Source organism: Lonchura striata, chromosome 1A (genome assembly GCF_050655825.1).
Source record: "Lonchura striata isolate lonStrDom1 chromosome 1A, ASM5065582v1, whole genome shotgun sequence".
Taxonomy (NCBI): Eukaryota; Metazoa; Chordata; class Aves; order Passeriformes; family Estrildidae; genus Lonchura; species Lonchura striata.
In genome coordinates this window covers 64,114,190-64,133,415 of record NC_140741.1, presented here as the reverse complement: position 1 = coordinate 64,133,415, position 19,226 = coordinate 64,114,190, and the positions used below count along the sequence as shown (strand labels likewise).

The following is a 19,226-nucleotide window of genomic DNA, read 5'->3' as shown; positions in this document are numbered from 1 at the left end:
AGGCACAATGGGCAGTCAATACTGACTGAAATTATTTACTGTTTATTTTTGTAGTGCTCTGAAATCAGCGCATCACTTTGGTGCTGAGGTTCATGTTTGCATCAATGGCACCACAGAGAGCCCTGACAGAGGCTGTAGGCTCTGGAAAGAGCTGTAGTGACTGGTGTTAACTCTAATGTGTGCTGAGGAAAATGACAATACTAAAACCAAAGAATAGTGTTAGAGCAGTAAAACACATCCCCTATGAACTCCCAGCACAGTAAAACTGTGTCATGTTATTTTCCTAGGTAGCAGGAGGGAGAACACTGTGTTCAGACATCCCTTTTTTTCATCAGGGAGAGCGTGTGGGTGGAGTTGGGGTGTGAGACCCTTCAGCCCTGGGGTATTTACAGCAAACCAGGGGAGATCTACAGTGATACAGAGGCAATTTCACCATGCCATGGAAGTCTCATGGTGCCCAACAAATGGTGGTGCCCCCTAAGAAGAGCTTGATGTGGCATTGGTGGCGCTGCCTTGGCTGCTCACTGGCTGCTGCCAGGTGCACGTGGGCAGGAAGGGCGGCTGTGCCGGTGCATCAGGGCTGGTTCTGGGCACAAGGCTCACTCCTGACCTACACAAACAGTGGGGAGAGCCCAGCCCTGTGCAGTGACAGAGGACACCTCTGTGCCCAGGGGAGCACAACGCCTGGAGCCCCCGCTGAAGATCCCAGTGCAGCTCTGCCTTGGGGCTGTTCCCAGGGCTGGGCGTGCACAGAGCTGCCCCAGAGCTGGCAGTCCATTTCACCTGACCAATATGTTTCCCTGGAGAGTATCATCATCCCATTCCTGCTGCCACCCTGCCAGGTGCAGAATTCCATCTGCCTCCTTAGGATCCAGATGTTGGCTGCACATCAAGCTGAGGGTGCACTCAGCTCCCCTTGCTACTTATAAGTTGCCCCAGATGAATGCAGTGATGCAGGGGTTTGTTTCTATCATTTGAGGGGAGGGGAAGAAGGGAGGAGGCTCATTACTGCCTGGAGATGAACACATTGCCCAAATGGAGGCATGTGCAGCAGCTAGAGGCTGGGGACAGTCCCCAGGGAGCCACTTGCCAGCAGGGAGGAGTTATTTTTATCTGCAGACAGACAGCTCTCCCCTGGGGACAGCTTTGCCACGACAGGAATCCTGTTAACCCCAAGCTGCAAGGGACAAGGGGCTGCCCTCACCTTCCTACCCAGCCTGCTGCCAGAGGTCCTGTGGGAAGCAATGCCACTGTCACATGGCTGTGGGCAGGGAAAACTCTATGGATTCAGGTTCCTCCCTGGATGAGGGATAATGCAGGTTAGGCTGAAGTGACAATTGCAAAAGCAATGCTGCTGAAAAAGCACTCCTGCTCACTGTTTCTGAAAGCTTTCCAAGGCTGCTCTGCATCTCAAGGTAACAACAGCTTAAGAGGATTATGCTGTTAAAAATGGTAATCAACTATTTAAAAAAGCCATGTTAATTAAGAAAAGAGAATAAGGAGATGAGCGTCAGCTGCATTCTCAGTGATAAAACACTGGCTTTCTATACAGTCACCATTTGGACATCTATTGAAATGGGAAGTGTAGCACTGAGGAGCTATGAAAGCATTTCTTACACGCAAAATAAACTTCCCTAATTCCTCATGGTTTCTCATTTTTTTTTAAATGCTACTGGAAAGCAATCTGGCTCTCTAATGACATTATATGTAAGTCAAGTTGATGTCATATAAAAGTCATTTTTGTTGTGTGACATTCTACATAAGCACAAGGAAGTGCTGCGAGTGAAATGATGTTCTGTTACAAAATGTTTCTGATATGTGACTTAAAATAAAATCACTGCCTTCCCTCCTGATATTAAAAGCCTTAATGATTTAATGCAAATTTGTGGCTGGTAAAATTGTATTTGCTACCTTCTGAGTTACCATAATTACATTTACCCAATTATCCTGAAGGTCTCATTCAGTCATTAGGTGTTGATTTGTTTATGAAGTCAGCAACTGACAGCTGCTTGTATCTCATTAAAGCCTGTTCACATGTAAATGCCTTGCATAAAACTGAAATTAATTTTCATCAGTGTTAGAAATGTTCATTTCAAGTACAATACAATTTCAGTGAGCAGGTGCTTACATTTAATTTCTTCAATACAAGTCTCAATCTTGCAGCAGGTTTTCTACCATCCCAAATCTCACATAACATGGGGAGCTTGTAAACTCATGCTTGCTAGATGCAGAACATTTAAAGATCTGCAGAAATACCAGCACATCCAGAAAGTTTTACAAGAGAAATAGGTGCTGTTACAAACAATTTTCCAGCTGCACGAGCATAGTGCCACAGCCTGACACTTCCCAACGCCCAAGGTGCAAATCCCCAGCTGAGAGCTGTGCACCCAGGGATAAAAGCTCCAGCAATCACAGCAGGGCTGTGCAGGGGTGTGAGGGCATGCTGAGGCCACCAAGGGCCAGAACAAGGCTAATGAGACATTTCTGAGACCTCGTTTAGGTGGTTGTTTCCCTGTGCAATAAGCACAGGGCAGGCTGGGCATTTGGCAGCCTTTGTCTGAAGGAAGGTCCAGAGATTCCTCCACCTCACCCCAGCTTTGGAAGGCAGAACACCATGCTCTGCCTCTACAAATCTTCTTCCTGGCCATCACTAAGGTTTTGCTTCTGTGTGGTGGTTGCAGTGGATGCAGGTGAGGAAGGGGTAGGAGGAGGAGGAGGGAGGGCACCCCAAAAAGGAGCCCTACAGAGCATATTCACTACCAGGCACCTGGAATGATGCTCTCTGTGTGGCTGGGTTGGCAGTGGAGAGCTCCACATCCAAGTGTCACCAATAATGCCCAGGTTTTGGAAAGGCAGAAACTTTATCTCTGCTCATGAGCCTGCTCTAAAAACCTGTAAAAAATCCCCTCCCAGTCTTAACCCAAAGGAAGGGTTGAGCCCTTAACCTGCTCTTTGTTACTGGAAAGGAATGTTAGAAAGAGGGGAAAGTGGTGAGAAAGATGCATGTGGTGTGCTGGATTGCATTTGATGGGAACAGGCAGCCACCCTTCCTCTTCACCCTGATAATACCATAGCACAACACAACCCAGAAAATGTGTTCTATGAAGAGCAAAGACATTTTCAGTGGTAATTTGTACCTTAATTACAAACAAACTCTGCTAACAGACGGGAATCCCTTCAGATACAAGACAGAGTGTGAAATATTTATGATTTGTGCACAGCATAGAACAGGAACCCGGCTATTACTTCATCATAATTTCTCCCCACAGTCTCCTAAATTAAAATGGAGTTATATGCTTCTGTCACCTCATATGCTGAGAAAAATTACTAGATTCTAAAGAAAAAGAAGGCCACAACATTGGTATCATCATCAAATACACACTGTATAATAACGTTGAGTACATTATATATTTTATAAATTAGGAATAACAGCCTACTTTGGAATGTAACCCAAAAAATGGTAGATGCTTTTTAAACTCCTAAATGCCTATGTGAACCACAGATTTTGGGGATGGTAGCACATACTGACATGTAAAATTTAGTACATTATAATCTACAAAGGAGTTATTTGTAGACTTACTTGCACCATTTGGTGTTATCTGATATGATATGTTCTAAGGATTCAATATTTGCCTTTGATGTTTTGCTAGAAATAGGAAATTCTGAATATTGACTGTAGAGCAAAAAGGGCCAGTGTGTTGAAAGAAGGTTTCATTGTGGTATGATTGATGGAAACAGGCTGTGCTGAGGCCATGCAGAGTGCAAAAAAAAAATAATGATGGGGAAATACAATGATGACTTAATCTGAGCAAGCTCTCATTGCACTTGCTGCGATGGATTCAGATCAAACATAATCAAAATGTAACTCTAATTGCAATAATTAAATTCTCAAATGAAGGATGCCCTGAAGATTATTGGGATTTATAACAACTTTTTATTTGTATGGTATACAAATAAATATGGTATAAAGATTTAAAAATAAATAATGAAAGAAACAGTTTAGTTAATAAAAGATTTTAGGGGAGGCAAATCAAGTTTGATTATAACAAGATGAAAAGGTTTTATAATAATTTTTGTTTCTCTTTTTTTTTTTGCATGAGAGAATGCTATTTTTTAAGACATGCTATAAAAAGAAACAAGAGTTAAAAAATTCCCAGAAATGATTCATTAGTTATTGTTTATATAGGGCTTTGGTCTGAAGATGTAAACAATAAAGAATGTACAAAATAAAAATTAACAATCCAAATAAAGCCTTCCTCCAACAGGGCATTTACAGACAAGTGCCACTATTTTTGAAAAGTCTGAACTCTATTAGGAGAGTCAGAGTATGTATTAAAAACAATCCTAAACAATAGTTTCTGTTGACTTCATCAACATTTCATTCTCTAATTATGTAAGGAATGTATTTTATGGGAAATACCTGTGGCTGGATCAGCCCAGGCACTGCACCTACTGGCTTGAGTATGACCTGCAGAGGACTTGGTATTTGTCACAGCAATTGATGTGACAAATTGTATGCACAACAACCCCCCTCACCATTCCCCCCCCCCCCACCTTCACCCCCCAAAAAAGTTTAAAGATAGGAAATAAATGCATACCAAGTCTTTTGTGGTAAAAGAACAGTGATTCTCCTCCACTGAGTAAATTCACTGGAGTGGTAAATACTTGCTGATGTAAACTCCTGACAGCTCGGCATACTGGGAAGGCATTCCTTAAAATAAAACATTTCAAAACCAGATTTAATGTTGAGGAATAACTGGGAACAGAAACAAAGGTCAAACATTCACACAACCAGGAGCTTGTCTGGGTCCAGATGCTGGAGTGAAAGACCCAGAAGAGAAAAATCCTGACATGATGCGGATAAATTTCTCAGAAAACTAGTAAATACAAATCTATTTAAAGAGTTTAGCATTCATGACTGGCAATGTTTTGCTTTCCTCCATGAGGAATGTCTCTTTTTTTTTTTTACTATCTTCACCCCAACATCCACTGTGGACTATGAAGTAAGACTACAAGACCACTATGAAGTCTATGAAAGTGACCTCCAGACTATTATAAAGGTCATTTTAGAGACCTACTTGTGAGGCTTTGCCTGGGCATACTGACTGCCCCACACTCTCCATCTGCAGTGGGGAGCAGCAGTAGGAACAGGCAGAGCCACACCAGAGGGCCCAGCCACAGCCTAGTGAAGTTGTGTCCTTAGGCTCTTCCCAAGCTCTGCAGCTGTGTTAGTTTTGACACCTACAGCAAGCGGTGTAAATTCTTCCCTCCTGCTTCCAGAACTATTTCTGCATCTAATTCAGATTCCTATTGTTGAGGTCTATTTCCCAAATTCTATTTTTTTAAATTCAGAAAATATGATTGTTCACACTTTTGTAATATTAAATATAAATGAAGTCCATTATCCCAGCTTCTTACTGTTTTCTAGCACTGCCCTTCCAATGTTACTTCATTTTTTGCAATATTCCATTAATTTATTTACATTTTGCTAGAACAGCTCCCAAAAAATTGGCCTATGAAGTATTAATAAAGTGCTTGGAAGATACTACCAACCTACATGATCCTCTTCTAGCTACCAGTTCAGAATCCCTTCTGCCCTTTCCTGCCACAGCACAGCTTCTCCTGACCATCCCCACATACCCAAGAATATTTCACTGGTCACTGCTGTGCTCACGCGCATGAAGGGTATCAGGCAAGAGAGCAGACACCTGCTCATGCAAGTAGCCTACTTTGACTGTTCTGAAACTAATAATAAAGCAGCGACTCTCTGCAGAAGTTATGTCAATTAAGAATTTTGTATAGTTAAATTATACAGTTATAGTTGTGTGCTAAATATGAAGAAGGGCGGAATATATGATTTTACAGAGAAATTTATTGCTCAAATATCTTAGCGTATTAAATGAAGATCTGAGACCTTATTTTGTTGGGATTTTTGTAGTAGATTTTCTTAAGGCTAAGTTTAATTTCCAGCAATTTTTAAACATTTTTTCTTGATTCATCTCCCCTAAAAGATTGTAGAAAACAAGATCTAATAAAGATCTGCGATCACAAAACAAACAAAAATTTCAAACAATTTAATTAATTAGTGTTTTGTTTATTTGCCAGGTTATGTCCTTGAAATATACTACAAATACTCTTTTATCACTGCAACATGGGTGGTGTGAGAAAAATGATCTGGCTGCGTGTGTTCTTTGAACTCAACTCTACTGAGCAAAGAAAGGAGCACTAAAATCTAGTTAACTTGTCTTCCATGGATGCCAAGGACAAACCCTAAACACCCACCACTAGGAACTATTCTTGGACACCAAGAAGATGATGCCTGCTAGATATAAAAGATATGAGCAGGTTTGAAATATATAATTTATAGCTTTCATCTGGATTCTGTTTAAGGCAAGAAATCATGATTTGGATTTCCAAAGTTTAAAAAATTCATTTATTGTCACTTCTTTATTGTGCCCATCAAAGTAAATGTGGCAAAAGACAACATGGCAAGGATAACCAGGCAAAGCTTTAATTGCTTATAGAAAGTGTAGAACTTGACATAATAATCCATCGGTGAGCCTGCAGAGCAGGCAGTGAAAAGGCAGTAGGACAAGTTCCCTGACACCCTCTCAGCCTGCTCAGAGGCAGCCAAAGGACCTTGGTTTGTTCACCCTGAGTCCAGGGAAAGTCCAGCTTTTCATCTAAGAGGGAAAACAAGAGCATGAACTGTGGCCAAATGCGCTGCTCACATTTGTGCTGAGACAGCACTGAGCCACCCGGGGGAAGAGCAGCAGTGCTGCTATTTGCACCTCAGCAGTGGGGTAGCAGCGGTCACTGCAGCCTGGACTGTGCTTGAACCAGGGCTGGGAGATGAAAGGTTCTACATTACAATCCCCTGAAGGAATGCGCTTTCCATTTATGAAATGGCTGTGCACAAGGGCAGAAAGAATTTCTATCCATTTAAATTCCAGGAAACAGTAGATGCATTTTGCTTAGAAAAACAAAGCAATAGCACAGGAAAGATCTCAGCCATTACCCTGTGGCTCTAACTGTGGCCCTATTTTTTTCTCAGCCTTTGTCCATTCCTGTCATTATTTTGTTTTTCAGGCTTTCAGATACCTTTCTTCCAAATATTACAATGAACAGTCTAAATACCTCTACTAGTAATTTTTACTGATTACAACAGAGAATTTCTATATTGAAAGGTGAAAAAGGAAAACATCTTTCTTTGTTCAAGGCCAAATGTGTATTTCAGATTATCCTTGTATAAAGCAGAGTCTGTGGAAGAAACACATCCTCACTGCCAGCCTCACCTCCTGAACGAGATGCCATGTGAGGCCATGGTTGGTGGAGTACTCCAGTTTCACCTGGTTGTCCATATGAGGAGTAAAGGCCTGACCACAGCCCATCACCAAGTTGAACTGTATCATATACGAAGCTCCAATCTGCATAGACTGGGTCTCCACGTAGCGCATGCTAGAGGCTAGCTTCGAATCGCCTGTAAAACTGAGACATGTAAGGAAAGAATCAGGATGGATCCCCAAAATAATTTAAAAAAACCCACTATGGTTCTGGGTGGGTTAAATACAGTTGTGCTTCTTTATTCTGTAGATTGGCATGTAGGATGAGACCATGCACAGCAGAATCTTTCTGCTGGTACTTCTGCCAGTTACCAGGAAGGTCTTGATGTATCCCAGAATGTGAAACACTGAATTATTCCGTTAGTTCTTACTATATGCTCTTTGTATTAATGATGAAGTTAGGATCTAGCAAAGGGCAACATAAGGGAAAAAAAACAAAAAGAAAGTTCATTCCCTTGGGTGTCCATTGCTGAAGGTCTTGCCACAGCAGTAATTTCATTCTAATACTGGGCAGTTAAGATACTCTGAATCTAGTTCAAAATACTTCATTGATTTTCAAGTGTACCTATATGGAATTCATTCACTTAAATGTGTTTCAGAATTAATCTTCTACTCTTGTCTTCTTTTCTGTAGGATGTACTGATACAAGATATACATTTTCCAGTGGATTGGAGAACATTAGTAATGTTTGGAACACACATATAAACATATATTTTGCAAGGTACCCACTTATCATATATATAGTAATACAATTTATAGTCTGAAATTCCAAGATTATTTCACTTTAAATGCAGGCTTTTCTTCTTTGCACTATTCAAAACAAAAAAGGAAACAACAAAATTCAAAATCTCAAATACAACAGAAACATAAGAAGGAAGTAATAACAACTTAAACATTGAATTTTGCTCACTAGCCATCAAAACAGAGTATGTTAATAAAAGTTCATATAGAATGAAAATTGCTTCCCTCTCCTTAGTTTGAGATGTTAGTGTCTTCACAAGTACTATAGTCCTTTCAGCTTCAATATTTTCTAAGACTATTCTTAAATGCGAACAATTTATAAAAGGGATTGGCTCTTTTTAAAGAAAATCACTGCAAATCATAATGGAAAATAAAAAGCTACATTCAATACAGTGGTGATAAAGAGAATAATCTAGTTCAAGGTTGCTCTTATGATTGAGTAAGATACGGTTTATTGTCTTAAATGAGAAGTCACAATCTTTAAATACAATACAGAAGAACATATGAGCTTCTACTCCTGTAAAATTGAAGGTCATGACAAAGTGAGTGTGAGGACAAGTCAGTGTCACTAAGGACTCTTTTAAATTAATTCAGTGACCTGTATTGTTTTCTGCAGAGTCCTTTCCAGAGAGAGCACTTATGGCATAAATGTCAGCATCCTACCTTAAAGCTTTAGAAGAAATTACTGAAAGCTGACATTAGTTTTGTCATTATAAAATTTCTGTTACTTGGCATAACTTAAGATCCTGTCTGCTTTCAACTCTCTGACCTTACTTTTGTGACTTGATTTCCTAAAGATGATCCAGCTCATTTCATCATATGAAATTTTTTGCTTTGTCTTGTCACTCAGCAGCCCAAAGTGACTGTGGGTGGACATTCCCTCCACTGTGAGGGCACAAGGGCACTGTCATGGACAACTGGACTGGAAAGCAGTAAGTTATCTTGGAAAACTGTATCTAGACTGTTTGCCTTTTCAGTTGTTCTCAGTGTTTTTCTTCTCAATAGGAAGGATAATTTTAAATTAAGAAGAGGATATAATGTACACTCGTCAGCAGTCCAGCTCCCAACCTATGGTTTGTGGCTTCGTGGTTAGATCTGTATGCACCTCAGAAGAGCTTGTCTGGATAATGCCTGAAATTTTTTTTCTTCTAAACTTTATCTTGTATTTTAAAAAATTACAAAAACCCCCAAATTTAAAAGCTAAAGCTGATTTTATCTGACATAGGCTGAAGCCCTGTTGGGAAATCTGTGCCAATACAGCCAGGCTCTTCAGGCATCAGTCAAACATGTGCAGTGTAAGCAGCTGAAAGTTATGTGTAGCACTGCTTTGGAAGAGAATTTGGCACTGCACACAACTACCTGGGCATAGCAACACATCACAGTTACCTAAAGCTTATCTGAACAGAATAAAGGAGTAGAAACACAACAACTTCATGAAACATCTGCCCAGAAGCTGCCATCCCAAAGTAATAGAAGACAAGAAAAGGACTTGTAGTGAAAAAAAGGGCAAATAATTAAATGCTACGTTTTACCCTTGTCTTCACAAAAATTCTCTTTATTCAATGCTACTAAATAAAATGAGAAAAAAAAAGGTCTTAAACTCTAATATCTTCTTTCTAGTAGCATCTGGGTAATGATTAAAATATTTTAAATTTAGTATTAATTTTAATTTAATAGCTTAGCCACTAGATATTGTACATAGTATATTAAGTAAATATATTAAGTAAGTTAAAAAGTCAAATCAGTTCTTTAAAATGCATATTAAAGAAATGTGGAAAAGGAAGATAGTGTTGAGATGCAGACAATATGTGATGCTCTATAAGAAGCTCTTTTGAGGGAAGAAAATCACACTACAGGTACACAAAGTCCTTTATCATCCACATTTTGCCTCCAGCTGAACACAAGTAGTATTAAAGTTGTGGGCTCCACCTTGTGCCTTCTTTGCTCTCCAGACCTCTCATGTACGTGGTTAGGAGTTTGCTCTTTTGCTGGAATACCAAATGTTTTCTTTGTTCTGGGAGCCACACAGCTGGAATACCTTTCCAGAATTTTAAAAGATGAAGCAATGTCCCTGGCGTAACAATAATTAACTAAAAAAACTTCAGAAATGAGAATGCAGAGGCTTCATTTTTGTATAAATTTGTTGCTGTGAGTGGGTTTCTGGCACGTGTGTAATTAGACCTGCGGAGACACAGGAACACAATACCCATAGGTACCCTCAGAACAATCACTCTCCCTCCAAGCACTGCCAACTAATTGGTACTTCTGGGAATGGTATCACAGTCAATGTCAGCCAACCTGCATTGCTCCAAACTGCTCTGAGATCCCCAGAGTTACCATATTTTCAAGGCTGGTACTTTTAGGAATACTGAAAAGCCACATGGATGCAGCTTGTTTTGTAAAGCTGCCTTGACTGAAAATATTGACACAATGGCCCAATGCTTGCACTAGACACAGCTTTGCTTCCATCAAAAGCAGGGGATGTTTGGCCTTTTTGCATAACATCATACCTACTTTACTAAATAATTCCTAAATGTATCAACATCATTAATATAATTAAGTTGATTACCTGAAAGAAACTTTCTTAATGTTACAGAGTAACAATTACTCTAAACAACAAAACATTTAAGACACTGGTAAACTACCAAGTTGATGCAGGACCACTGACATTGCTCCATAAAGATAGTTCATGACAAGACAGGTTTACAGTCCTCTCTCAGGCTTCTCCAGGGACAGTGGGACACTCTTATTGTTTGCTACACTGAGTTAAATCATACTGCTGTAATCTGACTAAAGACACTTTATTTATATAAAGCTATTTTATTTGTGTCCAGATGAATACATATATATATTTATATAAAGCTATTTTATTTGTGTCCAGGTGAACATATATATATATATATATATATATAAGGTGTTAGCATCCTTATCAATATTTAAATGAATTTCAGCAAGTGGCTGTATATAGCCTGTAATACTCCAGAGACATTTGGTTCAAAACTTTGCCTGAACATGAGCATTTTGGAAAAGTGATGATTTAATGTACATCATCAAACACTTCATTATAAAGTGTTCCAGAGTCCTTTCAGTACAACCAATATACTTGATGTAATAAAGATCCATTCTGAAACCAAATGATGATGATGACTATCAAATAAAATGACTGCTCAGATATAGACCAGAAAAATACCCCAAAAATCACCTTTGATTAAAACATATGGTTATCAAGAAACATTTTTTTTTAATGAAGCTAGGTATGGAAAAGAACAGCCTGCCTCTTAATAAAATTTTTAAAAATCACCCTCCTCAGTTCTTTCCAAATTTAAGGATAAATGTTTTATGTTTACAGGTTCTAAGGTAGAAATGGAGACCTAATAGACAATTAAAAGCAATTTATGGGCCTGGGAATGACACCCTGTAAAATGATTGATAGCATATTTCCCACAGTTGTACTAATAAAAAGCTGTTGTCAGACTGTTCTCAAGAGGATGGTGTCAGTGCTACTGCAAGATCTGCTTGTGAGTTAGAAACTCATGAGTTAGAAAATGAGAACCAAATGGACTCGCAGCTGGGAAAACCCAACAATAATTAATTTAACTAGCAGCCATTTGTACAGACTTTGTGAAAGTTTAAAAATTTCCCCTGGGAGGAGCAAGGTCAGTGAAGGATAGAGTTCGTGTTTTCCAGTGATAATGAAAAATACTTAGACGTAAATAGTGAGGAAGGTTTTGATTCTATATTTGATGCATGGAAACTTCAATGTTTCTACTATGACAGAGCACTACAATCCCTAGCCAATTTCCATATGGGATGGAGAATTTATCTTAGTGGTATTTTGATTCTGATTTAGAATCATGGGAGGAAAAGAGAGGAACCTGGGTTATCTTATCTGCCCTCCTCCCCATGATAAACTGGTCTTAAAAGTACAGAGGGAAAACAATGTCACTAAAAGGCATTCATTCTAACTCTTTGGTAAGGAAGATGCAAACAGTTTGAGCCCTAACATGTTGTTTCATTTTAATGAGCAGCTAGTACCTTCCTTGTCCTTATTAAAGTGGTTAATGGTGCTTCTACTGCCTCATTATCAGTGCTAGGACACATTTGGTGTTGTTCCTACTGCTAAGCCAACTCTTTTTAGTTTGACAGATGATCAGAAAGTCAAATCAGATTGCTCAGAGATAGTTGTTAATAAAATTCCAACAGTGTTTCTCTGAGTGTCCATGGGGATGCTAAAATTATTTTATTTTCTTCAGGTTTTCTATAATTACTGTGATTGTACTTTCTCCAAAGAAATGTATCTATGCCAATTAAAACTATACTGGGTTTATAGGTTGATGAGACTAGCATGAAACTGCTATTTGGTTTTAATCAAAACACACAGATTAAATTGAGTTTCTCTTGTGTTAATTCCAAATGTTTCATTCAAGTGCTCTAGATTTTTTGTGAAGTATGTTAATGTTTTAGTTTAAAAAGTGCATTTTTATGCAATCCTAATAATTTTTTCCTTTGTTTTCCCCTTATTTTGCTTCTCTTGCCTTTATTTCCTTTGAGGGGTGTGATGTTTTCTTGGTTTTGTTTCTAAATACACAGCATATTTTAGACCTAATTGCAATATGTCATAACGGTGATCACAGTGAAAATGACTGATAAATAATAGTACCAGATATAAATATAAATATAAACATATATATTAATATTATATATATATATATACAATACCAGCTAAAGCAACTAAAAATGGATAATGCACATATTCTGCTGCTTTTGCTTTCTGGATTACAATCCAGAAAATTCTGAACATCACTTATAAAACATTCAGTCTGTACTTAACGTATTATTTCATTACATGCATATCCATATTAACCTGCCTGGATTTTAAGTGAAGATTATGAAATATTTCTAATTTTTTTAGGGTTATTCTTTAAATATTTCATGGAAAAAGAACGCTACATTCAATGTTCCCATCAAACAGAAATCTGTGCAAAGACGTGAAAAACTTACTGCTAATTGCAATGAGATTAGTAACTGTATTTTTGTCCATAATGTGAGGATGAGACATGTTATTACTCTGATGTCACTTGCAGCAGTAACTTGATCCTTAGCAGGATGAATAGACAAGGAAAACCAGAATAAGAACAGGAAAGAATACATGTTTCTTACCAGAGAGTCCAGTCATGCCCACAGTAGGGCTGAACATTTCCCAGGTAGAACCCTAGAGACTGTGTGACTTCGACCAGGTTGGTGAAGTCCAGACTGATGCTGTTGAAAAGCACAGAGGTCATGATGATTTCATCGATTGCCCACACATCTTCGCCTTGAGAAGAGTGGTATGGCTGCCACCATCTGAACTGAATGCCAACCTGCCTTGCATCTTCAGGCAGCTCCACTGAAATTATTCTGGAAAACAAAACAAAGTTGTTATTGCCAGTTTTTCCTGGTTGTAATAATTCCATGGGGATGTATTTTCGGTAACTTTTCCTTACTGACCCTGAAAGTCATGGAGTAAATTTAACCCACAAATACTGTAGCATCTGCTGGTATGGATGCTACCAGTGACAGGATCGGGGGAATTGTTAGTTCTCTTGGTAATCAGTTCATTTACTGAAAACCAGTCATGTGCAAAAGCCACCAGAAAGTTTCTACCTAACTTGTACTTTTTGCTTCCAATGTGGACCTTTCAGTAAATTTAAAGGTGTAAATTAGCCAAGGAATGATGAGCTGACAAGGATTTAAGAATTCCAGTTCCCCTTTGTCAGACTCAGTGGGTTTTATCCTGAAGATATGAATCTTGTAAACATTTGCATTCCCCAGATAGCATTGATATCACTCTAATGGTGCTCTTGTCTTAGAAGAGCCCACCCTTGTAAATTGCCACAATCAAGTGGAAAAGGTTCATCATGTCAGACAGTGTGATTATGTGTAGTCCTTTTTAGCAGACACTCCTTTTTTGTAGCTGCGTGGAGATGCAACTGGAGGCGAGTCCCAGGTGCTTCTGGTATGCAAGGTCACCTGATTTGTCATGGCAGCTATGTCAACGTACCTAGAATTGAAAAACTGCAAAGAAAATTAAGAATATTATCTGATTTCCAGGAGCAATTTTCATACACTACAGGAAGGAGTATACATTAATTGCCACAGCAATGACACCTTTTTGAAAGCTCCATAAATCACTAAGACCATGGTACCCCACATGGCCACATCAACTGTGAGACACACTGGCAACAGGGACATTTGTCTCCATTGGGGTATAATTACTTGCTGGCTAAAGGGTTTTCAGCCAGCTCATCATGTAGCTGTTATTTTTCTTTCTCTATTAGAGGAAATGTGGATAAAATGATATATCTGGTAAACTGAAAGCATCTTTTTAAACTCCAGCACCAAATATTTTTCATAACCAGGGCTTTCTAAGTTGCCTGCTGTAATGTTTTGTTCTCTGCATATGAGTCTTGTGCCTGTGGCACTCTTAGTGCAAAACCACACTTTAAAAAATCACTTGCTACAACATCCTTGTAGATATGAGTTGATTTATAATACTGTTGTTTACTGTCACATTAATTTTAAAGGACAATACATTAATCCATTAACCAGAAAAAAATCAAATAGCTTGGCCAAACAGGTGGGAAGCATTCAAAAAGTCCTGCCTGGCTTTCCTAGGAGCTGCTTTCTGCCATCCACAGACTGGAGAGATAAGTGGGGAAGGACAGCCAGAGGTGACATGGCTGTGTCCCTGTAGCATGGGACCAGCACAGTACACACTTTATGTATGGTGGGTACATTTCCTTTACACTCAAATAAACATGTTTGAACACCTTCAGACCCTGACTTCTTTTCTACTAAGGATTTCCTCATAAGAAGCAACTTTATAACCTTTTGGGTTAATTTTTTAAAGGCACAAACGACAAGAAATTGCTGCTGATGCTAAAAGGAACCATATTTTTTTCTGCCATGATTCGGGGGTATGAACCTGAGGAAAGCTGGTACCCTGCTAGGAGGAGCACTGCATCCAGTGAGCATTGTGAAGCACCTGGCACTTGTGTGAGCTAATCCTCTGCCATAATCCAGGGCATATTTCTCTGCTGCTGGCTGCCTCTGATGCCTGTATCTTCCCTTTCACACTTGACTCTCATAAGCTTGTCCATGTGGACACTAATTCTCACAGACAGTAATATACAGAAAATCCTAAATCATGACATGCACCACTGATACACATATCAGATGTTAAAATATTTAACACGTTAAAATAAATTCCCCATCCCAGGTGATTAAGCTAACACAATTAAAAAATGTAGGTGTAAACCACCACGTATGGCACATATGTTAGTATGCAGAACCTGACTACACCTCCAGTTGTAACAACTTCTCCTGTCTAGCTTTGATTTGTTGGAGATAGATGGAGAGGGAGGGGGATTCCTGCTAATGACTTTTCTGCTGCAGAGAAGAAAAGTGTTCCTACTTACATTACCAGCCACCATTAAATTTGTTAAAAACCAGCTGGGAGACCTTTGCTCTGATCTCATTCTTTCAAGCTATGCGCATACCTAATATTGAAAAGCCACCGCTGTTCTGCCCAGAAGAAAAATGCAGCTGTCAAATGTTAGCAGATTAAATGCACCTTTTCAGCAGAATATTAAATGTGTAATTATTTTTTTGTATGACTGAAGATTAATTAAATTTGTGGATACAGACTGATTACCAAACTTTGCAGCAGGCTATGTTACTTAAAATGCTGATATTTTCAGACAACATAATATGAAAAGATGAAGCTTTGTTCATAATTATTTGCCAGCATTAGCTTCAGGTTTGTATGTATGTCATTTCTTTATCTTCCCAGAGTGGACTGAATATCTATCTATCTATCTATCTATCTATCTATCTATCTATCTATCTATCTATCTATCATCTATCCACCTACCTACCTACCTACCTACCTACCTATCTATCTATCATCCATGGCAAAATCTCTCTATCTTGTGCATATTGTGCTTTTCTCTGTACCTTGTCAGAACAACAGGAATTGTGTTTCATACCTAACCTCAAAAAGCAAAATAGTCTCTGGCATCTACGCAATTTATTACATTTATATCTTAAACTTGATTAAAATCGGTCACCAGAATATGTATTTTCCTTTTTTGTTATAAAAATTTCATAGTGCTATATATTAAAAACCTTTAGGGAAATATAATTCCTACAGATGTAGTCTTGAATCTAAGAATTAGAAACAGGTCATATAAAATATATGTGTGACTATAAAAAAGGTAGGCTAAGGAAAGTTTGAAGATTTATGAGTGTTCTAGTCTGTAGCATCTTTCCTTCGGAAACATTTAGAACTTAAAAAATTAAAGTCTACAATATATTTCTATCAAATGCAGTCCTCCTCTCACATTTTTGAGTATTTCCTATAGCTCTCAGGAAACAATTTTATTGCTACAAGGGTTTTTTTTCCCATTAGAACATTCTTAATCACACTTTAAATATTGCAATTTTGTACTGAGTTATTGATAAGATGTGAAAATTTAATTTCTTTTTTTGTTTTTAAGAAAGCACTCAGCTCAATAAATATAAATAATGAAACTTACGTGTAGCTAAAGTTACTTGCAAGCTATTTACAGTCCCACCTCTGGGGCTGACTAAGATGTTTTGCTGGAACTTGGTAGAGAAGAAGACATAGGGCAATACCCAGGTCAAGGCTACCAATGGGCAGAAAATGGACCTGCTGGAATGAGTCCAGTGATGCCACTCTCAGTTCTGCCTCTTCTGGGCCCCTTGGCAGAGCATCTCCTTTAACTGGCACTTATTGGCACTGCTGCAGCACGCTGTGAAGGCTGCTGCCAGGTTTGAGAGGATTTGCACAGATCCAGACTAGACTGTTCCAGGCTTTTGGTACAGGCATGCTGATTTTGTATTGATCTACTAAATTTGGTGGATAATACACACAAATGTATCAGTAAGGAACACCTTCTCTAAATACAAGAGATATATTCCTATCTAATCTGACACCAAGCACAGATGAAATGAGCTCCTTGTTCAACTTCTTTTTCATTTGTACAAGTCCCAGGCACAGTCACCTGCAGGTTCTCCCAGGGCACCAAGCCCAGCCCAGGGCAGAGACACAGCCATGAACTCATGCAATTGCCTTGAGAGTGGGAGCAGGTGTAGTTTCCCTGCTGACCTCAGAGATCCTCACAATCCTGCAGAGATCCTCACAATCAGATTGTGTCTCAGCTGTCCTGTGCTGCCTGCAAACTCCTAATCCCAGAGGATGGTGTAGTGAGGGTGTCTATGGCTTCAAAGCTACAAATAATTTATGTTAATTTTTCTTTACAAGTGGCTGCTTCCATGGGAAGAGTCATGCCCCTATTCCCACACGCACACTCCTGTCCCTCATCCTGCACTACCTCAGCTTGTTCTGGTGTATCACCTGAGATTTGAAAGCCATTAAACCAATGTGCTCATTTTTATAGAATGACAAAATGAGATGTGCCTAGAACATCTGCAAAATTTTAAAGGAAGGTGGTAACTTTCGGTGTGTGATAAAAACTCTTCAACTCCTCTTGCACCATGCACTCAATCTCCACATTGCAGTGACTGTCACAAGCAGCACAACTGCATGCAAATAACTCTTTGTGATAATTGTGCACGTACCTTGGCTCGTGGTAGTTGAGATAAGAGTAGTGCTCCAGCAGTTTCCAGGTGATGCCGTTGTCGTAGGAGTAGTGCAGCAGCACTCCTTCCCCGGGCTGGTCGGGCGCTTTGCAGGTGCTCAGCACCGACTTGCTGCCCAGGCGCAGCGTGAACTGCAGGAACCTGCACCACAACCACACAAATATTTGCAGGGTATTGTTTTCACAGTGGGTTTTTTTTTTGTTGCTGTTTCTTTGTTTTGGTTTTGTTTTTCCCCTAACCAGGTTGTTTTCAGATCTTCTCAATCTAGGCAAATTTTGATAAATATTGGTTATGGGGTTTTGTACATGATTTGTTTTTATTGTCAAGTAATGCATAGTGGCACATATAGTTAAAAAATGCCAATCATTGCTGCATTTAATTATTTATTAGGCACTGAAGGGGAGGCAGAGATAGTGAATGGATCTAATCAGCTGCCACAAGCTGTCAAATAAACACAATCTTATAAATAATTAATTAGCACTTGGCTTTGACACTCAGGTTTGATATTAACATTTCGTATTTTCCATCCAAGCTGTATAATAACTTCCCTCCAGTTTGGTCTGGACTCTGTTGGGTAAAAAAGGCAAAGCTACAAAATTACCATTAAAACATGGAACTAGGAGTTTTTTAAAAGCTTTTTTCCCTGCTAAAACAACTGGTTTAATAACAGACAAGCCTGTAGCTGGAGGGTCTCCCCCATTTCTTTGCCTCACACGACTCCTCCTTGCCTCTCACCTGGACTGGGAGCTGTCCAGGAAGGAGGTGATGAGCTGGCGTCTCCCGTCCTTGTTGAAGACCAGGGCCTTGCCGCTGGCCAGGACGCCGCAGCCGAAGCTGACCTCGGCCCCGCGGATGGAGTAGAAGCTGTGGTAGGAGGAGAGGCGGGAGCTGGCGAAGCTCTCGGAGATGAACATGGGGAAGGTCTGCGACGCCGTCTCACACGCCGGGCCTGAAAAGCCGGGGTCGCACCTGCGGCGAGGAAGGGCGACAAGCACCATTGGTGACCCATCTTTGGTCTGCCTGGTTGTCTACAAGCATGGTGGCTGCAGTTGTTCATGGACTGAGGACACCCACAATGTCCCTCTCAAGTCTAAGTTCCAAGAACCTCTTTGAACTTGGGTAAAGTGCAAAGCAAATTATTTCTGTTAGCTAGTATTTACTTTTCGAATTAAAAAAATATGTATTTATGAACACTCCATGAATCTACATATAACACAGTACAGAATTTTTTTTATTAATTTTTGGAACAAAACCCCTGCTGACATAATTACAGTTGTTCATATGTAAAATGACAAATTTGCTTTTATCTGCAGCATACTAGATGTGGTTACAAGAAATTAAGTTACAAAAGACAATACCCTTTGGGTCACACTCTTGTTAATAACTAAATGTAGTTACACAAATATTAAGAATGTGCTTACTGGTTTTGAGTAGGTACCTTTTTATTTTTTAGAGTGGAACCCTTTTAACAAGCCAGAC

The 19,226-nt window shown here is 39.3% G+C and overlaps 1 protein-coding gene across 2 annotated transcripts in view; it reads right to left on the bottom strand.

Moving 5' to 3' along the window:
* Positions 1-19,226, bottom strand: part of RELN (reelin) — a 277,153-nt gene that overhangs the window by 76,812 nt on the left and 181,115 nt on the right. For both annotated transcript variants that reach the window (XM_077783642.2, XM_031507057.3), the window contains exons 18-22: positions 18,483-18,716; positions 17,727-17,888; positions 13,245-13,481; positions 7,296-7,488; positions 4,599-4,711 (exon numbers count right to left, since the gene is read on the bottom strand). In XM_077783642.2, coding sequence (XP_077639768.1) covers positions 4,599-4,711; positions 7,296-7,488; positions 13,245-13,481; positions 17,727-17,888; positions 18,483-18,716 — 939 coding nt within the window. The remainder of the gene's footprint in view (positions 1-4,598; positions 4,712-7,295; positions 7,489-13,244; positions 13,482-17,726; positions 17,889-18,482; positions 18,717-19,226) is intronic.